At 36.8% G+C, this 24,574-nt stretch overlaps 1 protein-coding gene across 1 annotated transcript in view; it reads right to left on the reverse strand.

Annotated features, from left to right (window-relative positions):
• LOC126299083 (dolichyl-diphosphooligosaccharide--protein glycosyltransferase subunit 1) overlaps positions 1–24,574 on the reverse strand; it is a 101,661-nt gene that overhangs the window by 32,926 nt on the left and 44,161 nt on the right. The window contains exons 5-8 of the mRNA XM_049990753.1: positions 18,893–19,085; positions 9,407–9,645; positions 4,129–4,248; positions 2,259–2,402 (exon numbers count right to left, since the gene is read on the reverse strand). Of these exons, the coding sequence (XP_049846710.1) occupies positions 2,259–2,402; positions 4,129–4,248; positions 9,407–9,645; positions 18,893–19,085 (696 nt within the window). The remainder of the gene's footprint in view (positions 1–2,258; positions 2,403–4,128; positions 4,249–9,406; positions 9,646–18,892; positions 19,086–24,574) is intronic.

Genomic DNA, 24,574 nt, shown 5'->3' on the forward strand with positions numbered 1-24,574 from the left:
CTTATTCTTACGGATTTATGGACAGTGCTGCAGGATTCGTGGTGTCAATTCCTTCCAGCACTACCTCAGACATTAGTAGAGCCCTTGCCATGTTGTGTTGCAGCACTTCTGCATTCTCGCAGGGCCCCTACATGATATTAGGCAGGTGTACCATTTTCTTTGGCTCTTCAGTGTATGTGAATGTAATACAGCAGAAAACTGCTGTGGTTCATACAAAATGCCTTCTGCCACACACTACACTGAAGTGGCAAAAGTCATATGATACCTCCTGATATGGCGTCAAACCTCCTTTTGCCCAGCATAGTACAGCAACTCAATGTGGCATGAGCTCAAAAGACCACTGAAACTCCCCTCCAGGAATATTGAGCCATGTTGCCTCTATAGCTGTCCATACATGCGAAAGTGTTGCTGGTGCAGGATTTTGTGCACGAACCAATCTCCCAATTATGTCCAACAAATATTCGTTGGGATTCCCTTCAGATGATGTTGGTGGCAAAATCATTTGCTCTGATTGTCCAGAATGTTCTTCAAACCACTTGCAAACAACTGTGACCCAGTGACAAGGTGCACTGTCATCTATAAAAATTCCACCATTGTCTGGGAACAAGAAGTCCATGAACAACTGTATATGATCTCCAAGTAGTTGAATATAACCATTTCCAGTCAGTGATCAATCTATTCCATGTAAACACAACCCAAATCATAATGGAGCCACCACCAGCTTGCACAGTGCCTTGTTGACAACTTCGAGTCCACAGCTTTGAGGGCCTGCACCACACACTAACCCTACTATCAGCTCTTACCAACTGAATTGAGACTCATCTGACCGAGCCACAGTTTTCCAGTCATCCCAGGTCCAACTGATATAGTCATGAGCCCAGGAGAGGCACTGCGGGTGATGTCGTGCTGTTAGCAAAGGCGCTTGCGTCAGTAGTCTGCTGCCACAGCCCACTAACACTAAATTTCACCACACTGTCCTATCGGATACGTTCCCTGTACAAACCACATTGATTTCTGTGGTTATTTCAAGCAGTTTTGTCTGTCTGTTAGCACTTACAATTTTACGCAAATGCTGCTGCTCTCAGCTGTCAGCAACTGTGTTGCAATGGTGAGAGGTAATGCCTGAAATTTGATACTCTCAGCACACTCTTAACACTGTGGATCTCTGAATATTGAATTCCCTAATGATTTCTGAAATGGAATGTCCCATTAATCTAGCTCCATCTACTATTCCATGTTCAGAGTATGTTTATTTCCCCGAGTACAAATGACAGCTCCGTCAATGTGCTGCCCTTTTATACCTTGCGTTCACGATACTACTGCTATCTGTATAAATGCATATCGCTCACCCATTACTTTTGTCACCTCAATGTAGACGACTTTAATTGTTTTCCACTTTGCGTATTACAAATGTCAGCTGTGAGGTCTAACTACACATAGAATGTGTAAAATAAGGGAAAGGCAACCCCTCACCTTTAGCGGATGAATATACGGAGCACAGGAACTTGCAGTGGCCACAGGAGTGTGCATTCGGGTGTCCGTGTGGTTGTGCATAGTTTTGCTAGAAATAGAGCTAGTGCTCAAAAGCTAGTGGAACTGTCATTTTCTCTTAGATGTTTCTGTGCTCCAAGCATCGATATGCTATACCTGAGTGTTGCCTCCTTCTTATTTTACATACTGCTCCATCCCAGAATTTCTCACCATACTTCAGACAGTGCAAATTTCTGATGAAAATACAATCAATTCAATTTTCTGGTTATTCTTAGTAACTTTTAACTACCACAACTGGGCCAGTAATCACCTAAACATGATTAATAATCACATAGAGGAATGGAGGCATGAAATGTCATTAAATATACACTTTTATTTTATCATACATCTAAAAACAAAGATTATGTAACTTACCAAACGAAAGTGTTGGTACGTTGATAGAGACAATAACAAACACAAACACACACACAAAATTCAAGCTTTCACAACCCACGGTTGCTTCATCAGGAAAGAGGGAAGGAGAGGGAAAGACGAAAGGATGTAGGTTTTAAGGGAGAGGGTAAGGAGTCATTCCAATCCTGGGAGTGGAAAGACTTACCTTAGGGGGGAAAAAAGGACACGTATACACTCGCACTTTCGTTTTATCATCATTAATGTTGCCAAAAGCATGAAGAAACAGGAATGAATCTTACAACAATGAGTTATTACAATCCAGTAGGAAAAAATTGGTAGGATATGATTACAAATTTTTAAGAACAGTTACTGACCTGGAAGGAATTTATATCTTTTGTCGTTTTCAATTTGGCTAACTGTTCATCATAACGTGCAAAAGTTTGTGCTCGCTTGTCTTGGTAAGCTAAAACTTTTTCACAGTAACCAGCAACTCTCATCCGAGTTTCGCTCACTTCATCCTATGACATAAATTTCAAATTTAGATTGCACAACTAAAGTTACAGTAATAAATAAAGCAAAACACACACACACACACACACACACACACACACCAAAAAATGTGAATTAATTTATGCCATGTGCATCAGAGCTCAATGAACTGAGCTCACAGGTTTCAGAAATTTTTTATAGACTGGAAGCAGCTCTTGCAAAAATAATGAAGCGGAAATGGTATGCTAACCGGTACAAATATTACACTGACAATTTCACACAGTTTTTTGTTTGAAAAGCTTACCATTTAGTACTGTAAAGTAGTCTTGTCTCAACATGAAATTTAAAAACACTATTTCACAAAAATTACTTCAAAGACTTTACAACTTTGACACACACACACACACACACACACACACACACACACACACACACAGTGTGTAAGTAATGACAACGGTTAGTACCACCTGACAATGCAAAAGGCCCAATAAAACTTCATTAAATAATAGAAAACAATACAGAAATTTTGGATTTTGCTGTTCAAAAATGCAGCCAAAACAACAGTTATATTGTGACAAGTTTTTTGACATCTTCCACATCTCTATTCATCAGGGCACAGCCACATTATACATGGCCCTTAGCTAACATTTCTCTGTTCTGGATTTGGACAAATTTTAAACCTCCAACTTACTCAGAGTATTGTTATCACAGGCTTACCAATGTGTAAGTATGACCAGAGGGAAGCTCTATAATTACAAAATATGCATGATTTTGCACTTCTTCTTGATATGCACTCATATCTGTTACTTATTATTCCCACATTTAACTTTCAACATGACAGCTCAAACAACAAGGTGTTAGCACAGAAAATTTGGTACCCTCAAGTGGTACGTAACACCATAAGGAATAAAAGTGTTAGTTTATTCAAAATGATGAATTTTGTATTTGGACAACTTCTCAGGAAGGATTATATTCTCTTCATTAAGAAATACACTATAGATGTCCACTTTCATCACATGGTTGTCCAAAGAAATCACAAGCCAAAATCTATGAAGAATGTTTGCTGCACCATTGACATCACATGTCACAACATGCACACCATAGATTGACTGTACACATGTAACACATGATGAGAAAGGGACCCTGATGAGTAATTTCCCTGTTTGTACTTTGTAGCTATAAGAAACACTAATAAATGTAGAAATGGAGGCCAAAACAGCTTATGCTGCTGTTACATATATCTCCAAATCACAATGTAATCCCTTTCATTTTCTGTTTAAGAACACACTTCCAAAATATTTGCTCTGAAAATTTTATCACTTGAATATTATACATGTTGATGACTTTGTTACACAATTAGCAAAATAATTATATCCTCCAAATATTAGCAATTCTTGTTCCTTTGTTTATCTCTATTTTGATTTACTACTTTAAAAACCAAGCAAGAAATGAACTAATGTAAATAATTCTGAAGCTCACACTCAGCTGTGCTGCATGTTCGAATAGTAAGAATACATCCCAACACTTCCATAATGCAAGAACATCGTGTGAGTTAATATACCACTGTTAAGATATAAAATGTCAAATAGTTGACTCAGTGCATAATTAAACTATGAAATTTGAAGCCCTAACCCACACTACACAGCCCCCCCCCCCCCAAAAAAAAAAAAAAAAAAAAAAAAAAAAAAAAAAAAAAAAAAAAAAAAAAAACACCCATCATTATATCGTGTAACTTCCTAAATTTTAAAATCTTACCTTTGAAATGGAGAAGTCTATTCTCACGTAAATGATCACCATCAGAAACAGAAGGTAAAACGCCACAATTACAAGAAGAGGTTCCTGCAGCATGAATATACGTGGGAATCTGTACTGGAGCTGGAAACAACAACACCAATTACGGCCACACAAATGAAGCAAGCTTTGCATTAACATTAATGTAGACTTAATTTTTTTCCGGTATTCCTGTCAGTCCAAATATCGTGCAATGTTAGCAAATGACATTAGAGGGGGAAAACACCACTCTAGTTCAATAGGGAAAATGAAAATGAGAGGAAGGCTGGGACATTCATGTGATAAAGCAGGAAAATTGACTCCTTGACTTACTATAAATGCAAGGTATTAGGATGGAGTGGGATTCAAATCCCATAGGTCCAATTAAGGTGTCAAAAATCAATAGTTCAAAGATTACACATAACCCTCAATGAAATCATGGTGTCCTAATGAATTAAAGATGGCGGCAACTGGTAGTGTTTGTAATTCGCGCGTGTATGAAAGTTATAGTTCAGTAGTAAAAGACAACAAATGTGTGCCTTGTAGTCATATTACTGTGAAGCTAAACAAATGAATAATCAGCCTGCAGAAAAGTGTGGAAGTCCTACATAAAGAAATCGTATACCTGAAGAAAAAAAATCAGCAGCTACGTCTCACTCAGAGAGCATGTGGGACTTCAGAAGCAGTAAATAACAAATCGCAGATATCGAAGGTAACCTGTACTGTAGAGGAACCTCCGCTCTGCGAAACGATTCACCATAATAACAGTATAGCAGCATTAAATAAACCACCAAGAAGAGTAAGGTTCGCCGACGTAAACAAATATTAGCAGTTCTGCCCGGTAGAAGACAGTGCAAAAACCTGTAGAGTGAATGTAAGTAAGCTTTGTGAACGAAGTAATGAAGAAGAAACATGCGCAGCAAAACAGCATAATGCCAAAAACGGCATAAGTTGCTGCAGTGTGAATGGTAGCAAGTTTCATGAACAAAGTAGCGATCAGGTAACATATGCAGTGAAACATAATAGTGTTAATAAATATCAAAAAGAAATTCAAACAGGAGTGAAACAGTGTGATGGTCAAAGTTTAGTACGTAAAACCTGTAAAATTACCTTGTTGAGTGATAGCTAAGGACGTAATGTTTCAAGTTACCTAAATGAAAACGTAAATCTCGAGTGTCTGGGGTATGTGTATCCTTCAGCAGAAGCCAAGGATGTCTCGCAAAACACTAACAAAAAGGCTTCTAAAGCTGATGTCGTCGTAATTATGACTGGAACAAATGACATAGCGAAAAACAACAGCGCGAACTTAATAGAAGGTTTAAGAAGGACATTACCAAGTATCACATCAAAAAAAGTGTTTGTTGTCGATGTTCTATTTAGATATGATCTCACAAAACGATCCTGCGTAAATCGCGAGGTATTGGACGTAAACAAACGGCTATATCACCTGTGTTCGAAAAATCATTAAAGCTAGCGTGTTTGACAGGGAGTGCTATACACGACAAGGATTCCACCTCAACAACCAAGGGAGAAGATTAATCTCGAAACTGATTACCAAAACTGTGAGTAAAGAAATGGCCGCCTTTACAGTAATACCGCTGGACCAGGGAAACCTGTAAAGCCTGCTGGTCTGTCTGGAAAAATATTAACAGATATGCTCCAGCAGGATCAAAATAACCTTCAAACCATTCACTCTGAGTCCAGGAAACTAGATGTATCCAAACGTCGTCAAAATGGGGCCTGGCTACCAGCAGTACACTTAAAAACAACTCAAGATATCAGCTGTATAGAAGTGCCCTTAAGAAAACAATCTGAACCCTCATCTTTACTGCCCAGGGTTAGCAAAAATAGTCTTCTGTTCTTACATATTAATATACAGTATTTAAGAAAGAAGTTGGAAGAATTGCAGTACTGGTTAGAAACTTCCAACTGTGGTATACTTAGTGTAAATGAGCACTGGCTATATTCAACAGAAATTGACCTCAATATTCCATTTGGTTACTCCTTAACTAGTAGTTACTGCAGATCAACAATTGGACATGGGGGTGTTGCAATATATATTAAGAATGGACTAAATCTACAATACTTCACTATTGATGTCAAAGACCTGCAGTTGTACATATACCTAAACATAATATTATTGTTGCATCTGTATATCGCACACCATCTTCTAGTGAATATGAATTTATGGTAAATTTAAAAAAAACTGTTAGTCTTACTAACTAAGCCTAAATATAAATACCAAAGAATCTTAATTTTTGGTGATATTAATATGGATATCAGGGTACAGAGTCATATCATATTGGAATTCTTCGATAGCCTAAGAGCTATTGATTGCTATTGTCTAAATGATAAGCCTACAAGATATAATGCCTGCTTAGACAATATAATAAGTAATATCCATGAAAATAATGTTGAAATTGGAGTAGTCAAGTTAGGCCTAGCTGACCATGATGGCCTATGGATTACAGTTCCAGTCAGCATTCCATATGAACAACACAAAACTGTTAGACCTATGAATGAATGCAACATAAGAGAGTTTAGAACTAGATTAAGGTCAGTTAACTGGAATGACATCTTATACAAAGATATGTGTGTGAATAACACAAGCAAATTATTTATAGAGGAAATTGCAAGAATATTTGATGAGTGTTGTCCCAGATTAGTAAAAAGACAGAATAATAACCAATCTCATAAACCACAGAGACTAAATAATTGGTTTACACCATACCTCAACAGCATCAGGATTATGCTTCTTATGTTCAAGGACAGATCTCATAACAGCAACGAGTACAAAGAGATGTACATTAGTATAAGAAAAATTTATAGGTCTGAAATAAGTTTGGCAAAACGTAGGGCGAATGATAACTATATTCTTAAATCCAGAAACAGCTGTAAAGCTGCCTGGGAAGTAATTAAAAGTGAAATAAATAGACCAACAACACAACTAGCTATACCCATAGCCCCAGATATCTTAAACTCACACTTTGTTAACTTCAGTTTACAACAAGATTTGTCTCTCCTCAATGCCATGCTTGATGCTAAAACTCTTCTAGGTTCAAATAAGAATGTAGTCCATAAATTCTGCTGGGCAACAGTAACTGAAAATGATGTTGGCAAAGCAATAGGCAAACTAAGTAGTTCCAGAGCAGAGGACTTCTATGGTCTATCAAACTTTGTCATAAAGAAGATATCAAGTGATCTTCTGCTCCCTCTAACCACTCTCATTAACCATATACTACAGCAAGGGATATTCCCCGACTGTTTGAAAATAGCAGTAACTATTCCCATATTTAAGAAAGGAGATAAATCAAATCCAACTAACTATCGCCCTATCTCATTAATCCCAATAATATCTAAAATAATCGAAGACTGTGTTCACCAACAAATGAATCACTATTTTGAGAGGAATAATTTGTTAAGTAACTCACAATATGGATTCAGGTCTAAACTATCCACAGTTAAAGCAGTTGAAAATATTGTTAGTGATATATATGATTGCTTTGAAAATAAATTAATCTCCTGTGCTACTCTCCTAGACATGAGTAAAGCATTTGACACTGTATCTCATAGTACTTTGATCATGAAATTAAGACACTACGGCATGGAAGAGGACACCCTGAAATTATTAGAATCCTACTTAAGCAACAGAGTACAATTTGTTAGTGTAAACGGGCAGCTGTCAAACCCACAAACAATAAAAAGAGGTGTGCCACAGGGCTCCATACTTGGGCCCTTCCTGTTTGTAGTGTATGTTAATGATATGCCACAGTATTTACCCTGTAAAACAGTCCTCTATGCAGACAATACAACTCTTATCAATTCAGGACAGACTCTTGAATCTGTACGAGAAAAAAATAAGATAATATTTGAAAAATCGGTTCATTGGTTTAGTGCAAACTACCTATTCATAAATGAAACAAAAACTGAGGAAATATTCTTTAATTTGAAGGTATCAAACAAAGAAAATAAGTCCGTTAAACTGCTAGGAATGATGATTGACCAGAAACTTAGCTGGGATAAACATATCACATATGTCCGTTCTTAACTTGCATGTGCTATGTTCCTACTTTATAAGCTTAGGAGTAATGTCAGCCAAAACTTACTGCTGCATTCATATTTTGCATATATCCACCCTCATCTTTCATATGGTATTCTGCTCTGGGGAAATTCTCCCAATTCAATATCCATTTTCAGATGGCAAAAAAAAGCTCTTCGATGTATAGTGGGTTTATCTCCTAGGGATACATGCAGGGAACATTTCAAAAAACTTAACATCATGACAGTTCCTTGTTTTTACATCTATTATTGCTTACTACACGTAAAAGAAAACATAGCTCAATATCCCCTTAGGTCATCTGTCCACACCCACAATACAAGACGAAACCACACAATTGATCTGCCATACTCTAGACTGTCTAAGATACATAATAGTTATAAATATGTAGGCCTCGAACTGTTTAATATGCTCCCTAAAATTGTACAAACAGTATCTAAAAGTAAATTTAAGACAACACTGGGTCAATGGCTCAAAGGTAGAGCATTTTACTCAGTTGATGAATTTAAAGACTGTAATATGGTAGATTTGTTGTTTTGACATAGAGAAAGGTACCTCTGCCTGTAGTAGGACCTAAATTTGTATCAATAGCTTAGAATAGTGACATAGTGTTATCAACATGTATATGATAATGACAGTGTCATCAACGTGAATACTCCCTGCTTAATATAAATCTGTATAATGTTTTCCTTTTTATTGTAAAATTAATAATATATAAAATTCCAAATGTGTGCTATTGTACTACACTAAATTTCATATGATTTATTTATACATTGTTATGAGAATGTAACGATATTTATACTGTAATTGAACTTATTGACGAAGCCCATTGTATAAGAAAATACTGAATGGCTAATAAAGATTTTTATTCTTATTCTATGAAAGCTAGAAAGGCAGGAAGAAGGGACCAGGAAGCATATTATTCAAGAAACTGAATATGCTAGGTTGATCTGTGCTGGGAAAAAAAAATGTATGTCTTTTACACTAAAGATGGTTTCATGTGCAAAATTTCATTCATTTTTGGAATAGATGACTTATAGCAGTTCAGAGAGCTATTTCTGTTATCCAAGCATTTGCCAATTCTGCCTCGAGTATCCTTGCACTACAAAGTACAATGAATTTTATCACTGAAGAACTACAAGACTAGCAAAAATATGGGAATAAATGTTCTACATATAATTTGTGTCCAATAAAATTAACGCTAACCTTGAAATCCTGAATATGATTTTCTACTAAATTTTTCTTCCGCCACGTAATTACTGGTCTCCCGTTTGTATCCAGATAGGTAAAGTGGTGGGAATCCGGCATAGTTTCTACGGGATATGGAGTGTATTTTTCAATATTATGTGATCCTTCAGGTAGTATGACCTTGGTTGTTACTTCATCCACAACCATATCATCAAAAACATGGTCTATAAAACGCATTTTCAGCAAATAGTCATCTCCTGAAATTAGAAATTAAAATATATTTTTTCATCAGTACAGTTTTCACTTTGCAGTAAGATGTAAACACTTTGCAAAAATAATTATGCTATGAAAAATGAATGTTGGCATATTTTTAAAATTAATTTTTTTGTGGGTATCCACAGACCCAACATGTTTTGAGAATGGAAAAGTGGCCCAAGTAGGTTATCTGCTTATTACCCATGCAATTGGCCAATTTCAACCTTGGGTCCTTTTTCGGCACCTCCTATATCTTCAAAAATGGTGACGTTTTATACATCAATTGTCTACAAATTCTCACATATACGTCTACATTTTAAGCTTCACACATTGTTTCACATTCTAACACATTGCTGGTACATGTGGACAGGTATACATCATATTTCTGTGCAAATGTGGCACAAAAACAGTACAATAGTGTACATGATTACTTCCGTTAGCTGAGACAGACAGACAGAGTAGGTACAGCTGTTGTTGTATGACCAAAGATGTTTAGAATCCCATCTGTGCATGGCCGATAACATTAAGCACTACTGGTGCAATATTCACTGACATTATGTTTGTTATGCTATCTTATTAAAAGCAGAGAACCAAAACTCATACATCGCATATCATACCACATGTAATATCAGAAACCAAAAAGCAAAGTATGAATTACAAAAGAGTATATCAGTCTATAAAATAAAACAATAGAGATGCATCAAAAATTGTGTCGTGTTACACTAGAATCAGTGACAGATTATATGTCACTGTATCTTTTATGGAGTGTTATAATAAAGCTGGAAAACCAAAGTTGGATTAGACCACGTCAGTACAGTTATTCCAACAATATATTACAGTACAGATGTTGGAACCTATACGTGTTATGTGAAGGAAAAGGGACCTACTTTGGATTGCCTGTATGGGTCATCTAAATTACTGTACAACTTGATGCGAAATGGAAGTAGAAGCTACAGGAAAATAGCCTCATTTAGAGCTCATACATCAGGTCTCGTGTACACATACAAGTGTAACATTATTTTCACATTAAAAGCACTAAAAACATGCCAGACTTTCTCATGGGGCATATTAGTCAGACTAAATACTAAAATTTTCATAAGCAAATTAACAGGTAGAACAGAATACTTTAAACCAACAAACATTCATACATTATACACTAAGTTGAAGTTCTAGTACATCATACATACATAAAATATCCAAATTCCACATACCATATTTACCCAATTATAAGACTAAATTTTTTCCCATTCCTGTCATTCAAAAAATATCGAGTCATCTTATATTTGCAGATTAAACTATTGCTGCTGGAGTCAAAGATTTTACATTGCTTAATAATTTAATATTGGGGTCACCTTACATTTACTGATGAAGCTTTGCTATTGAGGTTTTGTACAAACTTACTTTGAACAATCCCAAAGGGTAGGGCATATCAAACAATACTTATGTTTGAACAGATTCTAGATTCCACACTACACCGAAGTGCTTGATATAATATCGACCTTGCTCAATTAATCATGTGACATTTGACTTGCTACACTAGTGAAAGAGATACACGAGAAACTATGAACTATATAGCCAGTGCTACAATAAAAAAAACTGCTTAAAAATTGACAATTTTGTAAAACACAAGAGGAAATAACATTAAATTTTACCAACTTACAAGCTTTTATTGTATTCGAACAGGTTTGCGATAGTTCACATACATGTATGGATACTGCATACATACATTTATACTGTTTTTTTAAGTAAAGGTAACAATCACAGACAAAAATCTTATCATTCAAAAATCATTACTTGATTCTGAGCCCATGAAAATATTTTATTTGGTTATGAAAAACTAAGAAGCGGGTTGACAAACGAGAATTTCAGTCGCTGTACATGTATTAGAGAACTGGAGAAAATTGTTAAAAACTTCGTATCTGCTTTAGGACAATATGACACTGAGATGAAATGGGAAGGAAAAATTAACACAGAATGAAATGTCTAGCAAATGAAATAAATCATATTATACTGACTGTCACTGTTGTCGCAAGAACAGATTACAGTGGGAAGACCTATTATGGAGGTAGTACCAACAGACATTACTAGATTGCAGGACGATCTAAACTTTGATAATTTGATTGAATAGTGACTGTGATCTTTTATTTATATATTAGTTGCTGTTTGCACATATGACCTGCAACCTAGAAGACATTGCTGTCCATGTTTCATTGTTGCTCAAGCACAGCGCTACAGAAAGTTAGAGAGATAACGGAGACCCAGCTTGACCGAAAGCTACTATACATGTGGGGATGGGAATGTTGAGCAGGCAGAAATTTCGTTGTGCAGCCAACTATGAAAATATATACTGCTTACTTTGGCTTTTTATGAATGTATACCACATTTAAACTGCATTTTGCCTGAATCCATTTGCACTCAGAATCGAACTGAAGTCAAATTTGGGCAAATCTCAATGATAGCATAGATGTTGGCACGAGAAGCAAAGTCTAGATGGCATCAGTGGCTTACTTGTGTGTTTCGCACAGCAATGTTGTCGACACTCACTATGAAATATGACAGCGACAACTGGGAATATGTCAGCTGCTGGTTCCACACAGCCAATGAAAGAGTGGTGAGCAGACGATATGTTTCGAAGTAACACACATTGTAACGTTCTCATGTCAGTATAGAAGTGAAATTTGCTGTGTGTGTAAAAAGCGGCTGTGTTCTTGGGTCCCACAGTAACCACAACCTCAGAAATGACAACATATTTAGAAGAAATAGCCAAATATTTGTGAGAATGGAGAAATTAGTTTCACAGCTGTCCTTTTAGAATGAGGATTAAAAATAGTGTCACAACAGACAAGCAACTAAGTACACAAAAAAGACAGTGAAGATAAAAATTAATTTAACAATTTCTTTTGTTCACTTTATTTCTCCTTGCATTATCAAAATGCAGACAACCAATAAATGGCTTAAATTTAGAAGAGATGTAATGTTAGCTTTTTAGACAGATCCCATACATCACAGAAGTTTGTAAATCTAATTAGTCAGAAGACGTTAAATATAATTTTTTCTCAAAAAAGGAGATAGGGAGAGAGTGGGGGAGGGAGAAGGGGGGGCTGTCTTATACTCAGGTAAATATGGTAACACTTATATGGTGCTATAGTGCTTGGAACATCCCTTTCATTACAGATAAATTAGCCACACACACACACACACACACACACACACAATACCTGTACTTTAATATTATTATCATCTTAAATCCCACTTTCCCTAAACATTTATTCAATTCATTTATTTTTCAGATCATCAAGAACTTTGAGTTGTGTAGTACTTTTACGTCTATAGCCCTGGACAATTATTCACTTGGTTCACAGACTTTAAAGATCTGTGATTTCTATAGACAATACTGTAACTTCTGTAAGCTCATAATGTTATCTTACTATCTAAATTTAGCTAGGTTATTTTACCTGTATTATAACACTGCTTCTCCTAATGAATTTAGCTATTTTGTAGCTGTTATATATATGTGAATTACTTATGTAAAAGTAAAGGCACCCAGAAGTTAAAATACTAAAATAATAATGCAGGCAAAATAACACAGCTAAGTTGAGGCAGTAAAATAACATTACAAGATGACGTTAAGTTACAGTATTGTATATGGAAATCACAGTTCTTTTAAGTCTATGAACCAAATGAATAATTGAGGAATAGTGGACATTTTAATCCCAGAAAAAAAACAGTACAGGTAAGTTAATATTATAATCTTAATAAAAGTCACAGTTCTTAAAGATTAGAAAATTAATAAATTTAATAAATATTTGGGGAAGACAGGATTACAGTTACAGGTGAAGGGATCCAGTACATTAAGATAATGATGTTACTGAATGTACAGGTATACACTCTCTCTCTCTCTCTCTCTGTGTGTGTGTGTGTGTGTGTGTGTGTGTGTGTGTAGGATGGGGGTGGTAGGAGAGAGTGAAAGGGGTGAACATTGGGGGATGTTCAAGAATTGATAATCATCAATATTATAGATTTGACAGAACTGTGTAATAGTTGTGTAAATTTGAGATGTATTCAATAAAGTGAAATATAATCTATCACTGGTTGAAATGTACCACATGACATTTTATTGCTAATTCCTATTGTTTTATTTCATAGACTGACTGACACATCTCATTAAAAGACCTGACATAACCTTCTGTAATTCAGACTTTGTACAACAATTTTGTATGTTAATGTGGTGGAGCATACAATTTACGAGTTTCGGTCCTCTGTTTTTAATAAAATAGCACATGTGAGAATAACAAACATAATATGCCAGTGAGTATGCACCAGTAGCCTACTTAATGTTATTGATCCTCCACAGATAGGATTCTAAACCTTTTTGGTCATACCATAACAACTGTACCTGTACTATGATATGGCAGCTTTCTGTTTCGGCTAATGGACGTAATCATGTACACTATTGTACTGTTCTTGTGCCACATGCACACAAAAATATGATGTATGCCTGTCCACATGTATCAGCAACACACAGAATGTGAAATGAAGCATGAAGCTTAAAATATGTAAGTAATTTGGGGTAAGAAGTAGACGTATTTATGAGAGCTCGTAGACAATTTATGTACAAACCAATGTCTCCATTTCTGAACATATTAACAGGTGCCTGAAAATGACCCACAGTTGAAATTAGCCAACTGCATGACCAATAAACAGATTACAGCCTACTTCAACCATGTTTTCATTCTCAAAAGATTGTTGGCAAACTTTAGCCTATACAAGTTCAGATGTTGATGTAATGATTATTTGAAATACACATTTGCTAATAATTTAAATATTATCAACACAGCTCACGTTCTAATCAGTAGTTTCTCTCATAGTACAAATCCACTGTTTATATACGTTATGACAAAAATTTGTTCGCCAATTTGCTCTATTAGATTTGGTTTGTTGATTTTGTAAACATGACAAAGCCAATTTTTGAAGATACATTAATATCTTTTGCTTACTACTACGGAAGAGAATATGAAAGCTATACAAAAATTTGAATTGTTCCTTAAAAAAAGTAAAAAGATTGTTGGTCAGGTGTTAAGGGACAAAACAGTAAGGCCATCAGTCGCTAAGTCATGAGGTAGTTTGTCTGGAGTTAATGATGACTGCCAGAAACTTGGTCAAATTATGAAGGTATGTAAGAGTAATAAAACTGAGATCTTGAAAGCTGAGAAGTAATTTAAAGATAAGTAAAAGTGTATCAGCCAGGCCGGTACCTACGTCAGAGCAAGCGAGGGGCCTTTTAAGGCTCATCTATGGCATGAGCAACAGGTCTTCTAGTCAGGAGATTCGTAATAGTATAGGTGAGAAGGCTTAAAAAGATAATGAGTGTGTAAGTTGGACCAACAATAAAATAATATGGCGAGAGAAATAATCGGGTCACTGGGCAGGTAGGGCCATGCGAGTGTCCCTGGGGCTCTGCATTGGAATGGGGACAATCCCTACCACAACTGCCCCACTTCCAATCCATTATAGCTAAAGTGTTAAAGAGGGAACAGCAACCACTATTCATTTGCGTGCTAACCTTAAAAAAGAAAACAGGGTGGTGCAGAAAAAGGGCTAACCACATCAAAAGGCAATTAAAACAGAGCAAAAGTGGGATGACCAAGCAAGCTGGCAAAAGAGATAGGGTTAAGAATCCACCAGGTCCTGTATACAGTGGATGTTGTCTCTGTTATATTTGAGAAGAAAAACTGCTGTCATTGAGAAAAGAGAGAACCAGTTCAACTGCCATCGATTGTCTGGCACCATTAGAGGCAAAGAATCCAGAAGATCATGATTAGCATGGAGAGCCAAGAGGTGTGTGTGTGTGTGTGTGTGTGTGTGTGTGTGTGTGTGTGTGTGTGTGACATGGAGGTGGCTCATTACATAAAAAACTACGGGTTAACCTGGTATGACTGATATGGAGGCAACATAGGATAGTGGTTTTCTTTTGTTAGAGATAGAAAGAGATGTAATGCGGCAGTAGTGTCCTTGTTAGTGTGGAGTTTATTAGATGGGGCAGTAGCCCACCTGTTATTCCATCTCCATGGAAGGAGAGGTCTTTTTTGCACCTGCTAACCTGCACCTGGGCCCATAAAAGCAAATGATGTGTGAGTAATCCCTCGCCTAGTCAAACGATCGGCCAGTTCATTCCCCGAGATATTTACAAAATCTGGGACAAAAGGGGAGACAACAGACAAGGCAGTACAACAAAGATCAGAGAGAAGGTCATAAGTAGCAGATATCACAGGGTGAAGAGTAACCTCGATCAATAGCCCGGAAATACTTAGTGAGGCACAACAACTTAAATTGCAGTTGAAGGAGGCCTGTTTAATAAAACACAGGGCTCTACTAACAGTTATCAGTTCTATCATTAAAACACTACACATTCCCATAAATAAATGTTGTTTCTGACTGCTGGGAGATGTACACGCATATTCTGTCCAATCCACAATTTTTGAACCATCAGTGTAAATAACACCAGTACCACGATACTAAAGAAGAACCGAGAGGAACAGAAGGTGGAAGGTCATTGGACCAACTGAAATTTTATGTTATTGAAATAGATTTGTCCTAATCCATGTTCTGAGTAGTAACCAAAGAGTGATATGGAGAAAAACACGGAAAGCACATTCTAAGCAGATTAGGCAGAGGTCTCGCAGAGGGCCTCAGGGTTCATTCCAACATCCCACCTGAGTGAGGGTATGAGAGTATCTAAGTCCCTTGTATTAAAAAAGAATTTGATGAGTAGAATGATTGTGTATGGGAACAAAAGTTTGTATTGTAGGAACTGAAGACAGAAGTTCCTTGCTTCAGCAAAAGAGACCATCTATGAAAGTAGTCCAGAAATTTCCAGTGGCCATAGTTACTCCACTATGATGGACTGTGTGCAACAGTTTCAAAGCCGAAGATACCACTGAGCTGTAAACATGTCCCCTATAGTCCAATCCGGACAAGACCAGGGACTGGTAAACATGGAGGGTAAGGTGGGTCATCTGCTTCCAACGAAGTGTGGCCGAGAAAGCAGAGAGTATTAACCTTTTGCATGCAGCTAGTCTTTAGTTGAAGAATATGACACGGTCATGTTTGCTTTTTATCCAAGAGGAGTCCAAAAAATTGGGACCCTAGAACAACATCCAAAAAAGCATATTGTACCCAAGTAGAATTCTGGATCAGAATGGACTGCAGTACAATGATAGAAACATGAATCGCATTTTCACAGGAGTGAACTGTACGCTATAGGAAAGGGTCTAATGGAAGACCTTCAGATGGTGCCTTGGAGCCAGTGTTCAGCTAAGGTGACAGATTGGGAGCTACATCACAAGCAAAAGTCGTTGACCCACAGAGTGGGGGCAACCAGTGGCGCGACCGAAGTCACTAGCCCACTGATGGTACAAGGAAGAGAGTAGCATTCAGCATGGAGCCCTGAAGGACACCATTCCATTCGGCCAGTGAGGAGTTGAATGATGTATCAACTCTAACCTCAAACAAACAACCAATGGGATAAAAATGGATGAATAAAAATCTGTAGAGCACCCTGATAGCCCCAGTTATGGAGGATAAGCAAATTGTGATGGAATCAAGAGGTGATGTGTGCCTTATGTAGGTCATAAAAGACTGCAAGAAGATGTTTAGAAAAAGCCTGTCACACTGTTATTTCCAACCGAACCAGATGGTCAGTTGTGGATCATCCTCCCAATAGAGCTGATAGGGGGACAAAATGCTCCTCAATTCGAGAACCCTGCATAATCAGTGGGCTAAGCCTTTCAGGCAGTTTGTAGAGCACGTTGATAAGGTAACTTGTCTGCAGCTGTTGACAGATAGATTTTTGGCTGGTTTAAGGATTAGAATGATAATACTTTCTTGTAACTGTGAAGCGAAAACACATTCTAGCCAAATACAGTTGAGTAGATGGAGTTTTTGAATAACATTCACATGTTGGATCGTATGATTACGAATCAAATCAGGGCCAGGAGCGATATAGTAGGAAGAGTCAAGAGCTTAGATCATCACTCTGAGGGTATCCTGGTTAGGTGTGCAGGGGCCAGCAGGACAGGTCACACCCCAGGATCACTGTCTTTCACTGGTTGTGGTGTAACAACATCAGTTTAGAGTCTGATGGTGTTGGGGAATATGGTGCCTCTGGAATCACCTGAGTAGCCTTCACCAGAGATATCTTCTTTTTCTCTTTCAAAAATTTTGGCAGTTGAAGTTTTAATGAGGACTTATCTGCTGTGGGTGTTAGAACAGAAGAAGGGAGAGAGCAACCCTGAGACCCACAGTCCATGTCTCCTTCAGCCACTGGTTAGTGTTGGGTTGCTGAACTGCAAGTTTACAGTGAGAGAGTTCCCAAAAGAAGTGAGGGAGAGGGGGGGGAGGAGAGAGAGAGAGAGAGAGAGAGAGAGAGAGGGAGAGAGAGAGAGAGAGAGAGAGAGAGAGGAGAGAGAGGGAGAGAGAGGGAGAGGGGAGGAGAGGGGAGGAGAGGGGGAGGGAGAGGGAGAGAGAGAGAGAGAGAGAGAGAGAGAGAGAGAGAGAGAGAGAGAGAGAGAGAGAGAGAGAGAGAGAGAGAGAGAGAGAGAGAGAGGAGGCAGCAAACATGAAACCACAAACATTGCTTGTTGCTTGATAAGCAAAATTTCTTTAAACGCAGCACAAAACATTGTTTTAGATTCATGTGATGCATATCTATGAAATACTACAGTAATTTCGACAGAAATGTACATTAAAATTTAAACCTAAAATTTAAACCTAAAATTTAAAAAGGAAAATGAACTCAACATTAGAGTTAAACAATCCAGATGCTAAATTAAAAAAATGGTTCTTTAGTTGTTTATGAGTATCATAAGCTATACAGAATGCAGAAGATGTATAAAGCTATTAAGGAATTCACATCGAGAGTGAGTGACATGGATTTTCTTTAAAGTACTGTCAATAGTAAGATTATTATCAACAGAGCTCACTAAGATAGGAAGAAAATGGAATGGCGAGACAGTGGCCTTTGATAAGGAACTATCATATGGTACACCTACATAAAAATAATCAGGCCGGCATTAGCAACACAGAATTCCCTTATATAAGACTATAGGCATTATTGCAGTATCACTGCAAAACCACTGCAATGAAATTCATTTCTAGAGCAACTGCTAATGTCAAGCAGCCCTTACACTAAGTAAAACATGTATAATGTGGCATTTTAACAGGATGTTATTCAGAGTAATATTTAGGTACCTGAGTTGTATAAATACTCATAGCTTGGCACATTATAGCCAATCGTGTAATGTGTCTTCCATCCTCCAAATAGTGGGAACCTTGGCCTGAGATCAAGTTCCACTGAGTCACTCAATACTTTCATGTGGGATGTTGAAATGTTTCCAATTTCATCCCGATAGTATGCATCTGTTGCAGCAGCAGGAAGAATAGTCTGAAAAGATAATTTTTTACTTTGAGGAAGAATTGGTATTCACCCAAAGTAGTTTACTTTTAAAGAAAATTAAAATTATTGTATGTCTCACCATATCTGAGACATTTTACATTTACAACCATTTTACTGAACTGTTTTTCATACATACTTCTGTTTGTGACAGAAATGAAGTATCTAGTTATAACACATGGCAACAATTACTTGTGGAGTAGTGTTGAAACATACAAATTTAAAAGCACATATGAAATTCTAATTCTTTAAAAAAAATTCTTAAGATGTATTGCTAATGATAAGATTCTAGTATTAGTACCTCAGACATGACAGCTAATCTGAATAGAACTAAAGAAATAACAGTTTGCATCATTCTATTTACCCTGGTGAAGGAATTGCTGAAACATTTTGAAACTACAGATTCAGTCATGATTTAAATTGTGAGTGGAAGTGCGAGCAGTGCAAATTTATATCCCCCAAATCATTGCATTCTTTTTCCTCACTCAGATGTCATTTTATTTCCAAAAAGGAACTACCATCTCTAACCTGCATAATTTTTAAAACAAGCAATATGTACAACACCATAGAGAAACACAGAGGTACTGTTAAAAATGTCTATATCTGTAAGTAATACAAACACTGACAACCAGTATAACATTTCACTCCTGGAGATATTTGAAATAATCCTAGTTTCACAATATAATCTCTACAGTCCTTCTGTCCAGATGTAAATCACTACTACAAAAATGCATATCAAAATAGTTCCAGATATTATCATTCCTTTCAGTATTATCTCATTCACTTAGTTGCCACCACATCTGCAAAGGCTACATTAATGCACGATGCCTTGGTATGCTTAGGTATTATCAGGTGGACTATTTTTAAGATAGGTTTGAAGGTCCTGCCTAATGCTTCAAAATTTACTCCAACGACAAATTAATAATAAATATTACATAACAGTTGTTAATGCATTTATATGTCTGGCCAATAAATGTTTATCACATATGAATGTACATACTACAAATAAAGTCCTGGAATGATGAATGTGCTGTAAGTACACATTACCAGAGACACTGTCACCATGTCTCGCATAGTGCAGTCAATAGGCTAAATACCATCACTTTCATAGTACCCTTTGGTGGTGTTTTATGTTGTTGTTACATTGAGGATTTTTCTATATACATGATGATGCTTACAGGTGCAATAGATTCAGAAATACAGATGTTCTCTGTCAGTTTACAGACATCAAGCAGAACACTGTAATCTCTCTTTGAATTCAGCTATCCTACTTTTATCCTCCTCTAAATCCACATCTGTACTCTGCAAGGTACCTTACAATGTGAGGTGATGGATACATCTACATCTACATCTCCACTCTGCAAACCACTGAAGTGCATGGCAGAGAGTACATCCCACTGTACCAGTTATTAGCTTTTTGATGTATGGAGTAAAGGAAGAATGACAGCATAAATACCTCTGTGAGTGCTATAATTAACCTGATATTGTTCTCATGATACTTACAGGAGCGATATGTATGCGATTTTAGTATATTCCTAGATCCATCATCTCAGTGAGTGGCTGACACAATATTACATCACTTGTGGGAAATGGGGATGTGTGATAAACTTAATATTAAATCACACCATTTGTTATGATTTTGCACTGTGTCAACCGTATGTCAGGTCTGCAGACTTCATAGTTTTTTAAACCTTTGTTATCGTCTCTTGTTTCGCAGGTATTAGCTGACATTTAAGTTCTCTCTGTTTCATGTGTTTTGTGTGCTTTTGTATTGATTTTGTGTTCAAAATGTGCAGTGAAGAGGAGAAATGTCTGGAGCGAATGATTTACAGAGTCGTTCACGAGTTTGCAAAAGATGATATTTAATGATGATCCAGATTACACACCTATCATTATTTTCACAGTTTATTGTTATGAAGGGTTTTCCTACCATTACACAAGGAAATCAATCCAAGCATACGATTACAGTGACTGTAATGTTGAACTGTGTATCTGTCCATGTCTCAATTTATATCACACTGTGCTCCACTATAAATGCTAAATTTTGCTTTGTTCTTGTGTTCTGTGTGTTTCTTTAGATTTGAATTGGCTCTAAAAGAAATTTAAACAGAAAGATCACTTGTTTGTTTACCAGGGAATGTACCTGAATACCAGAACTCTTTTTCAATTTCTTTCTATAATAGTTACTATTAACCCTCTAACGGTAAGGTTGGGGTTGGATCCGACCCCAGCAAGTCTGTTTTGGTTGTAACTCCCCATTACCCTTTCTGACAGCACTGTGGTTCCAGCTACCCTACCAGCCAGTCGTCCCAAGAACGCTGAGGAGGCCACATCAGTCTGGTGAGTGACCTGCAGCTACACTCTCTATCCGAAACCTACATTACCCGCGCTCAGGTTGGATCCGACCCCACCTTGCTGTTTATGTCACACTTCTTAGTTTCTTATGTGGGGACGATTCAACTCCATATTGATGTTTATATTACATCTATGTTTTGTTTTCTCTTCTAGTATCTTACTGAAATGGCGGATCAACTCCTTAGAACTCCTGAGGAGATATACAACGAGTTTCTGCGACAGGAGGCTGTTTTGTACACAGATTAGATTAGATTAATACTTGTTCCATAGATCATGAATACGACACTTCGTAATGATTTGGAACGTGTCAGGTTAATGAAAGATGTCTGTACAAGATATTACATTACACAAAATATTGCATGACACTAATGCTTAAGTTAGTTTTTTTCCCTCCCTTAATTTATATCTAAAAATTCAGCCAATGAGTAGAAGGAGTTGTCATCTAGAAATTCTTTTAATTTATTTTTAAATGTTGGTTGACTATCTGTCAGGCTTTTGATGCTGTTTGGTAGGTGACCAAAGACTTTTGTGGCAGCATAATTTATCCCCTTCTGTGCCAAAATCAGATTTAACCCTGCATAGTGAAGATCATCCTTTCTCCTGGTGTTATAGCTATGCACACTGCTATTACTTTTGAACTGGGCTGGATTATTAACAACAAATTTCATAAGTGAATATATATACTGTGAGGATCCCTAGATCCTTAAATAGATGTCTGCAAGATGACCGTGGGTGGGCTCCAGCAATTATTCTGATTACACGTTTTTGAGCAATGAATACTTTTCTACTCAACGATGAATTACCCCAGAATATGATACCATACGAAAGCAGTGAATGAAAGTAGGCATAGTAAGCTAATTTACTGAGATTCTTATCACCAAAATTTGCAATAACCCTAATAGCATACGTAGCCGAACTCAGACGTTTCAGCAGACCATCAATGTGTTACTTCCAGTTTAAACTCTCATCAATGGACACACCTAAAAATTTTGAAAATTCTACCTTAGCTAGAGACTTCTGTTCAAAGTCTATATTTATTACTGGAGTTGTGCCATTTACTGTACGGAACTGTATATACTGTGTTTTATCAAAATTTAAAGAGAGTCCGTTTGCTGAAAACCACTTAATAATTTTGTGAAAAACATCATTTACAATTACATCACTTAGTTCTTGGTTTTTGGATGTTATTACTATACGTGTATCATCAGCAAAAAGAACTAACTTTGCATCTTCATCAATATGGAACGGTAAGTCATTAATGTATATCAAGAACAGTAAAGGACCTAAGACCGAACCCTGTGGGACCCCGTGCTTGATAGCCCCCCCATTTGAGGAATCAGCTGTTGTATTAACATTACATGAACCACTTATTTCAACTTTCTGCATTCTTCCAGTTAAGTATGAATTAAACCATTTGTGCACTGCCCCCCTCAAACCATAATGATTTAGCTTATCTAAAAGAATTCCATGATTTACACAGTCAAAGGCCTTTGAGAGATCACAAAAAATACCAATGGGTGATGTCCGGTTATTCAGAGCATTTAATATTTGATCAGTGAAAGCGTATATAGCATTTTCTGTTGAAAAGCCTTTCTGAAAACCAAACTGACATTTTGTTAGTACTTTATTTTTACATATATGGGAGGCTACTCTTGAATACATTACTTTCTCAAAAATTTTTGATAGAGCTGTCAGAAGAGAGACTGGGCGATAGTTGTTGACATCCAAAGTATCCCCCTTTTTATGCAATGGTTTTACAATGGCATATTTCAGTCTATTGGGGAAAACACCCTGCTCCAAAGAGGTATTACATACGTGGCTGAGAATCCTACTTATCTGTGGGAACAAGCTTTAAGTATCTTGCTGGAAATGCCATCAATTCCGTAAGAGCTTTTACTTTTCAGTGAGTTTATTATTTTACTGATTTCAGAGGGAGAGGTTCGTGGAAATACAGTTGTTTCAAACTGCACAGGTATGGCCTCTTCTATTAGAAGCCTTGCCTCTTCTAGTGAAGATCTAGGACCTACTTTCTCCACAACATTTAAAAAATGATTATTAAAAATATTTCCAATTCAGATTGTTTGTTAGCACACTTGTCATTCAGTTTTATGGCACTAAAGTCTTCCTGTGCTCTTGGTTGCCCTGTTTCCCTTTCAATAATATTCCAAATTGCTTTAATTTTATTTTCAGAGTTACTGATTTCAGACATGATACACATGCTTCTGGACTTTTTAAAAACTTTCCTTAGTACCGCACAATAGCTTTTATAATATTGAACAATTTCGGGGTCAGTACTCCCTCTTGCTGTTAAGATACAGTTCTCTTTTACGGTTGCAAGATATTCTTATTCCTTTAGTTAGCCAAGGTTTTTTATATGTTTTCTTGGAATTATGTTTCACTGTTTTCTTGGGAAAACAATTTTCAAATACCCTTAAAAATGTATCGTGAAATAAGTTATATTTCAAGTTTGCATCGGGTTCCATATACACTTCATCCCAGTCTAGCTCCTTTAGTCTTTCCCTAAAGTTTGCAGTATTTATATTGTTAATTGAACGCACTGCTTTGAAATTCTGATTTGATATACTGCATGGAGCTATGCCATGTACTGTAACTAGCTGTGCACCATGATCTGAAAGACCATTCTCAACAGGATAAGCATTTATGTCCTTAAACTTATCTTGGTCTATAAAAAAGTTATCTATCAATGTCCTGCTGTTCTTTGTTATCCGAGTAGGAAAATCAATGACGGAGCTCAAATTGAAAGAACTGAGTAATACTACAAGGTCATTCTTCCTATCACACTCTTTCAGGAAATCAACATTGAAATCCCCACAAATGATAATTTGCTTTCCCCCGTCTGACAGATAGCACAACAAAGCATCCAAGTTTTCTACAAATAGCTGGAAATTCCCTGAGGGGGACCTATACACTGTTACAATTATGAAAGTGCCATCATTTAGTTTTAGTTCAGTAGCACATGCTTCCATATGTTGCTCTACACAAAATTTTTTAGTTTCTAAATGTTTTGCGCTGTGGAAGCTTTTGACATATATGGCAACTCCTCCTCTCATCATATTATCTCTACTTACATGTGCAGCTAATTTGTACCCATTGATGCTAACCTT

The sequence above is a fragment of the Schistocerca gregaria genome, chromosome X, assembly GCF_023897955.1.
Source record: "Schistocerca gregaria isolate iqSchGreg1 chromosome X, iqSchGreg1.2, whole genome shotgun sequence".
Lineage (NCBI taxonomy): Eukaryota > Metazoa > Arthropoda > Insecta > Orthoptera > Acrididae > Schistocerca > Schistocerca gregaria.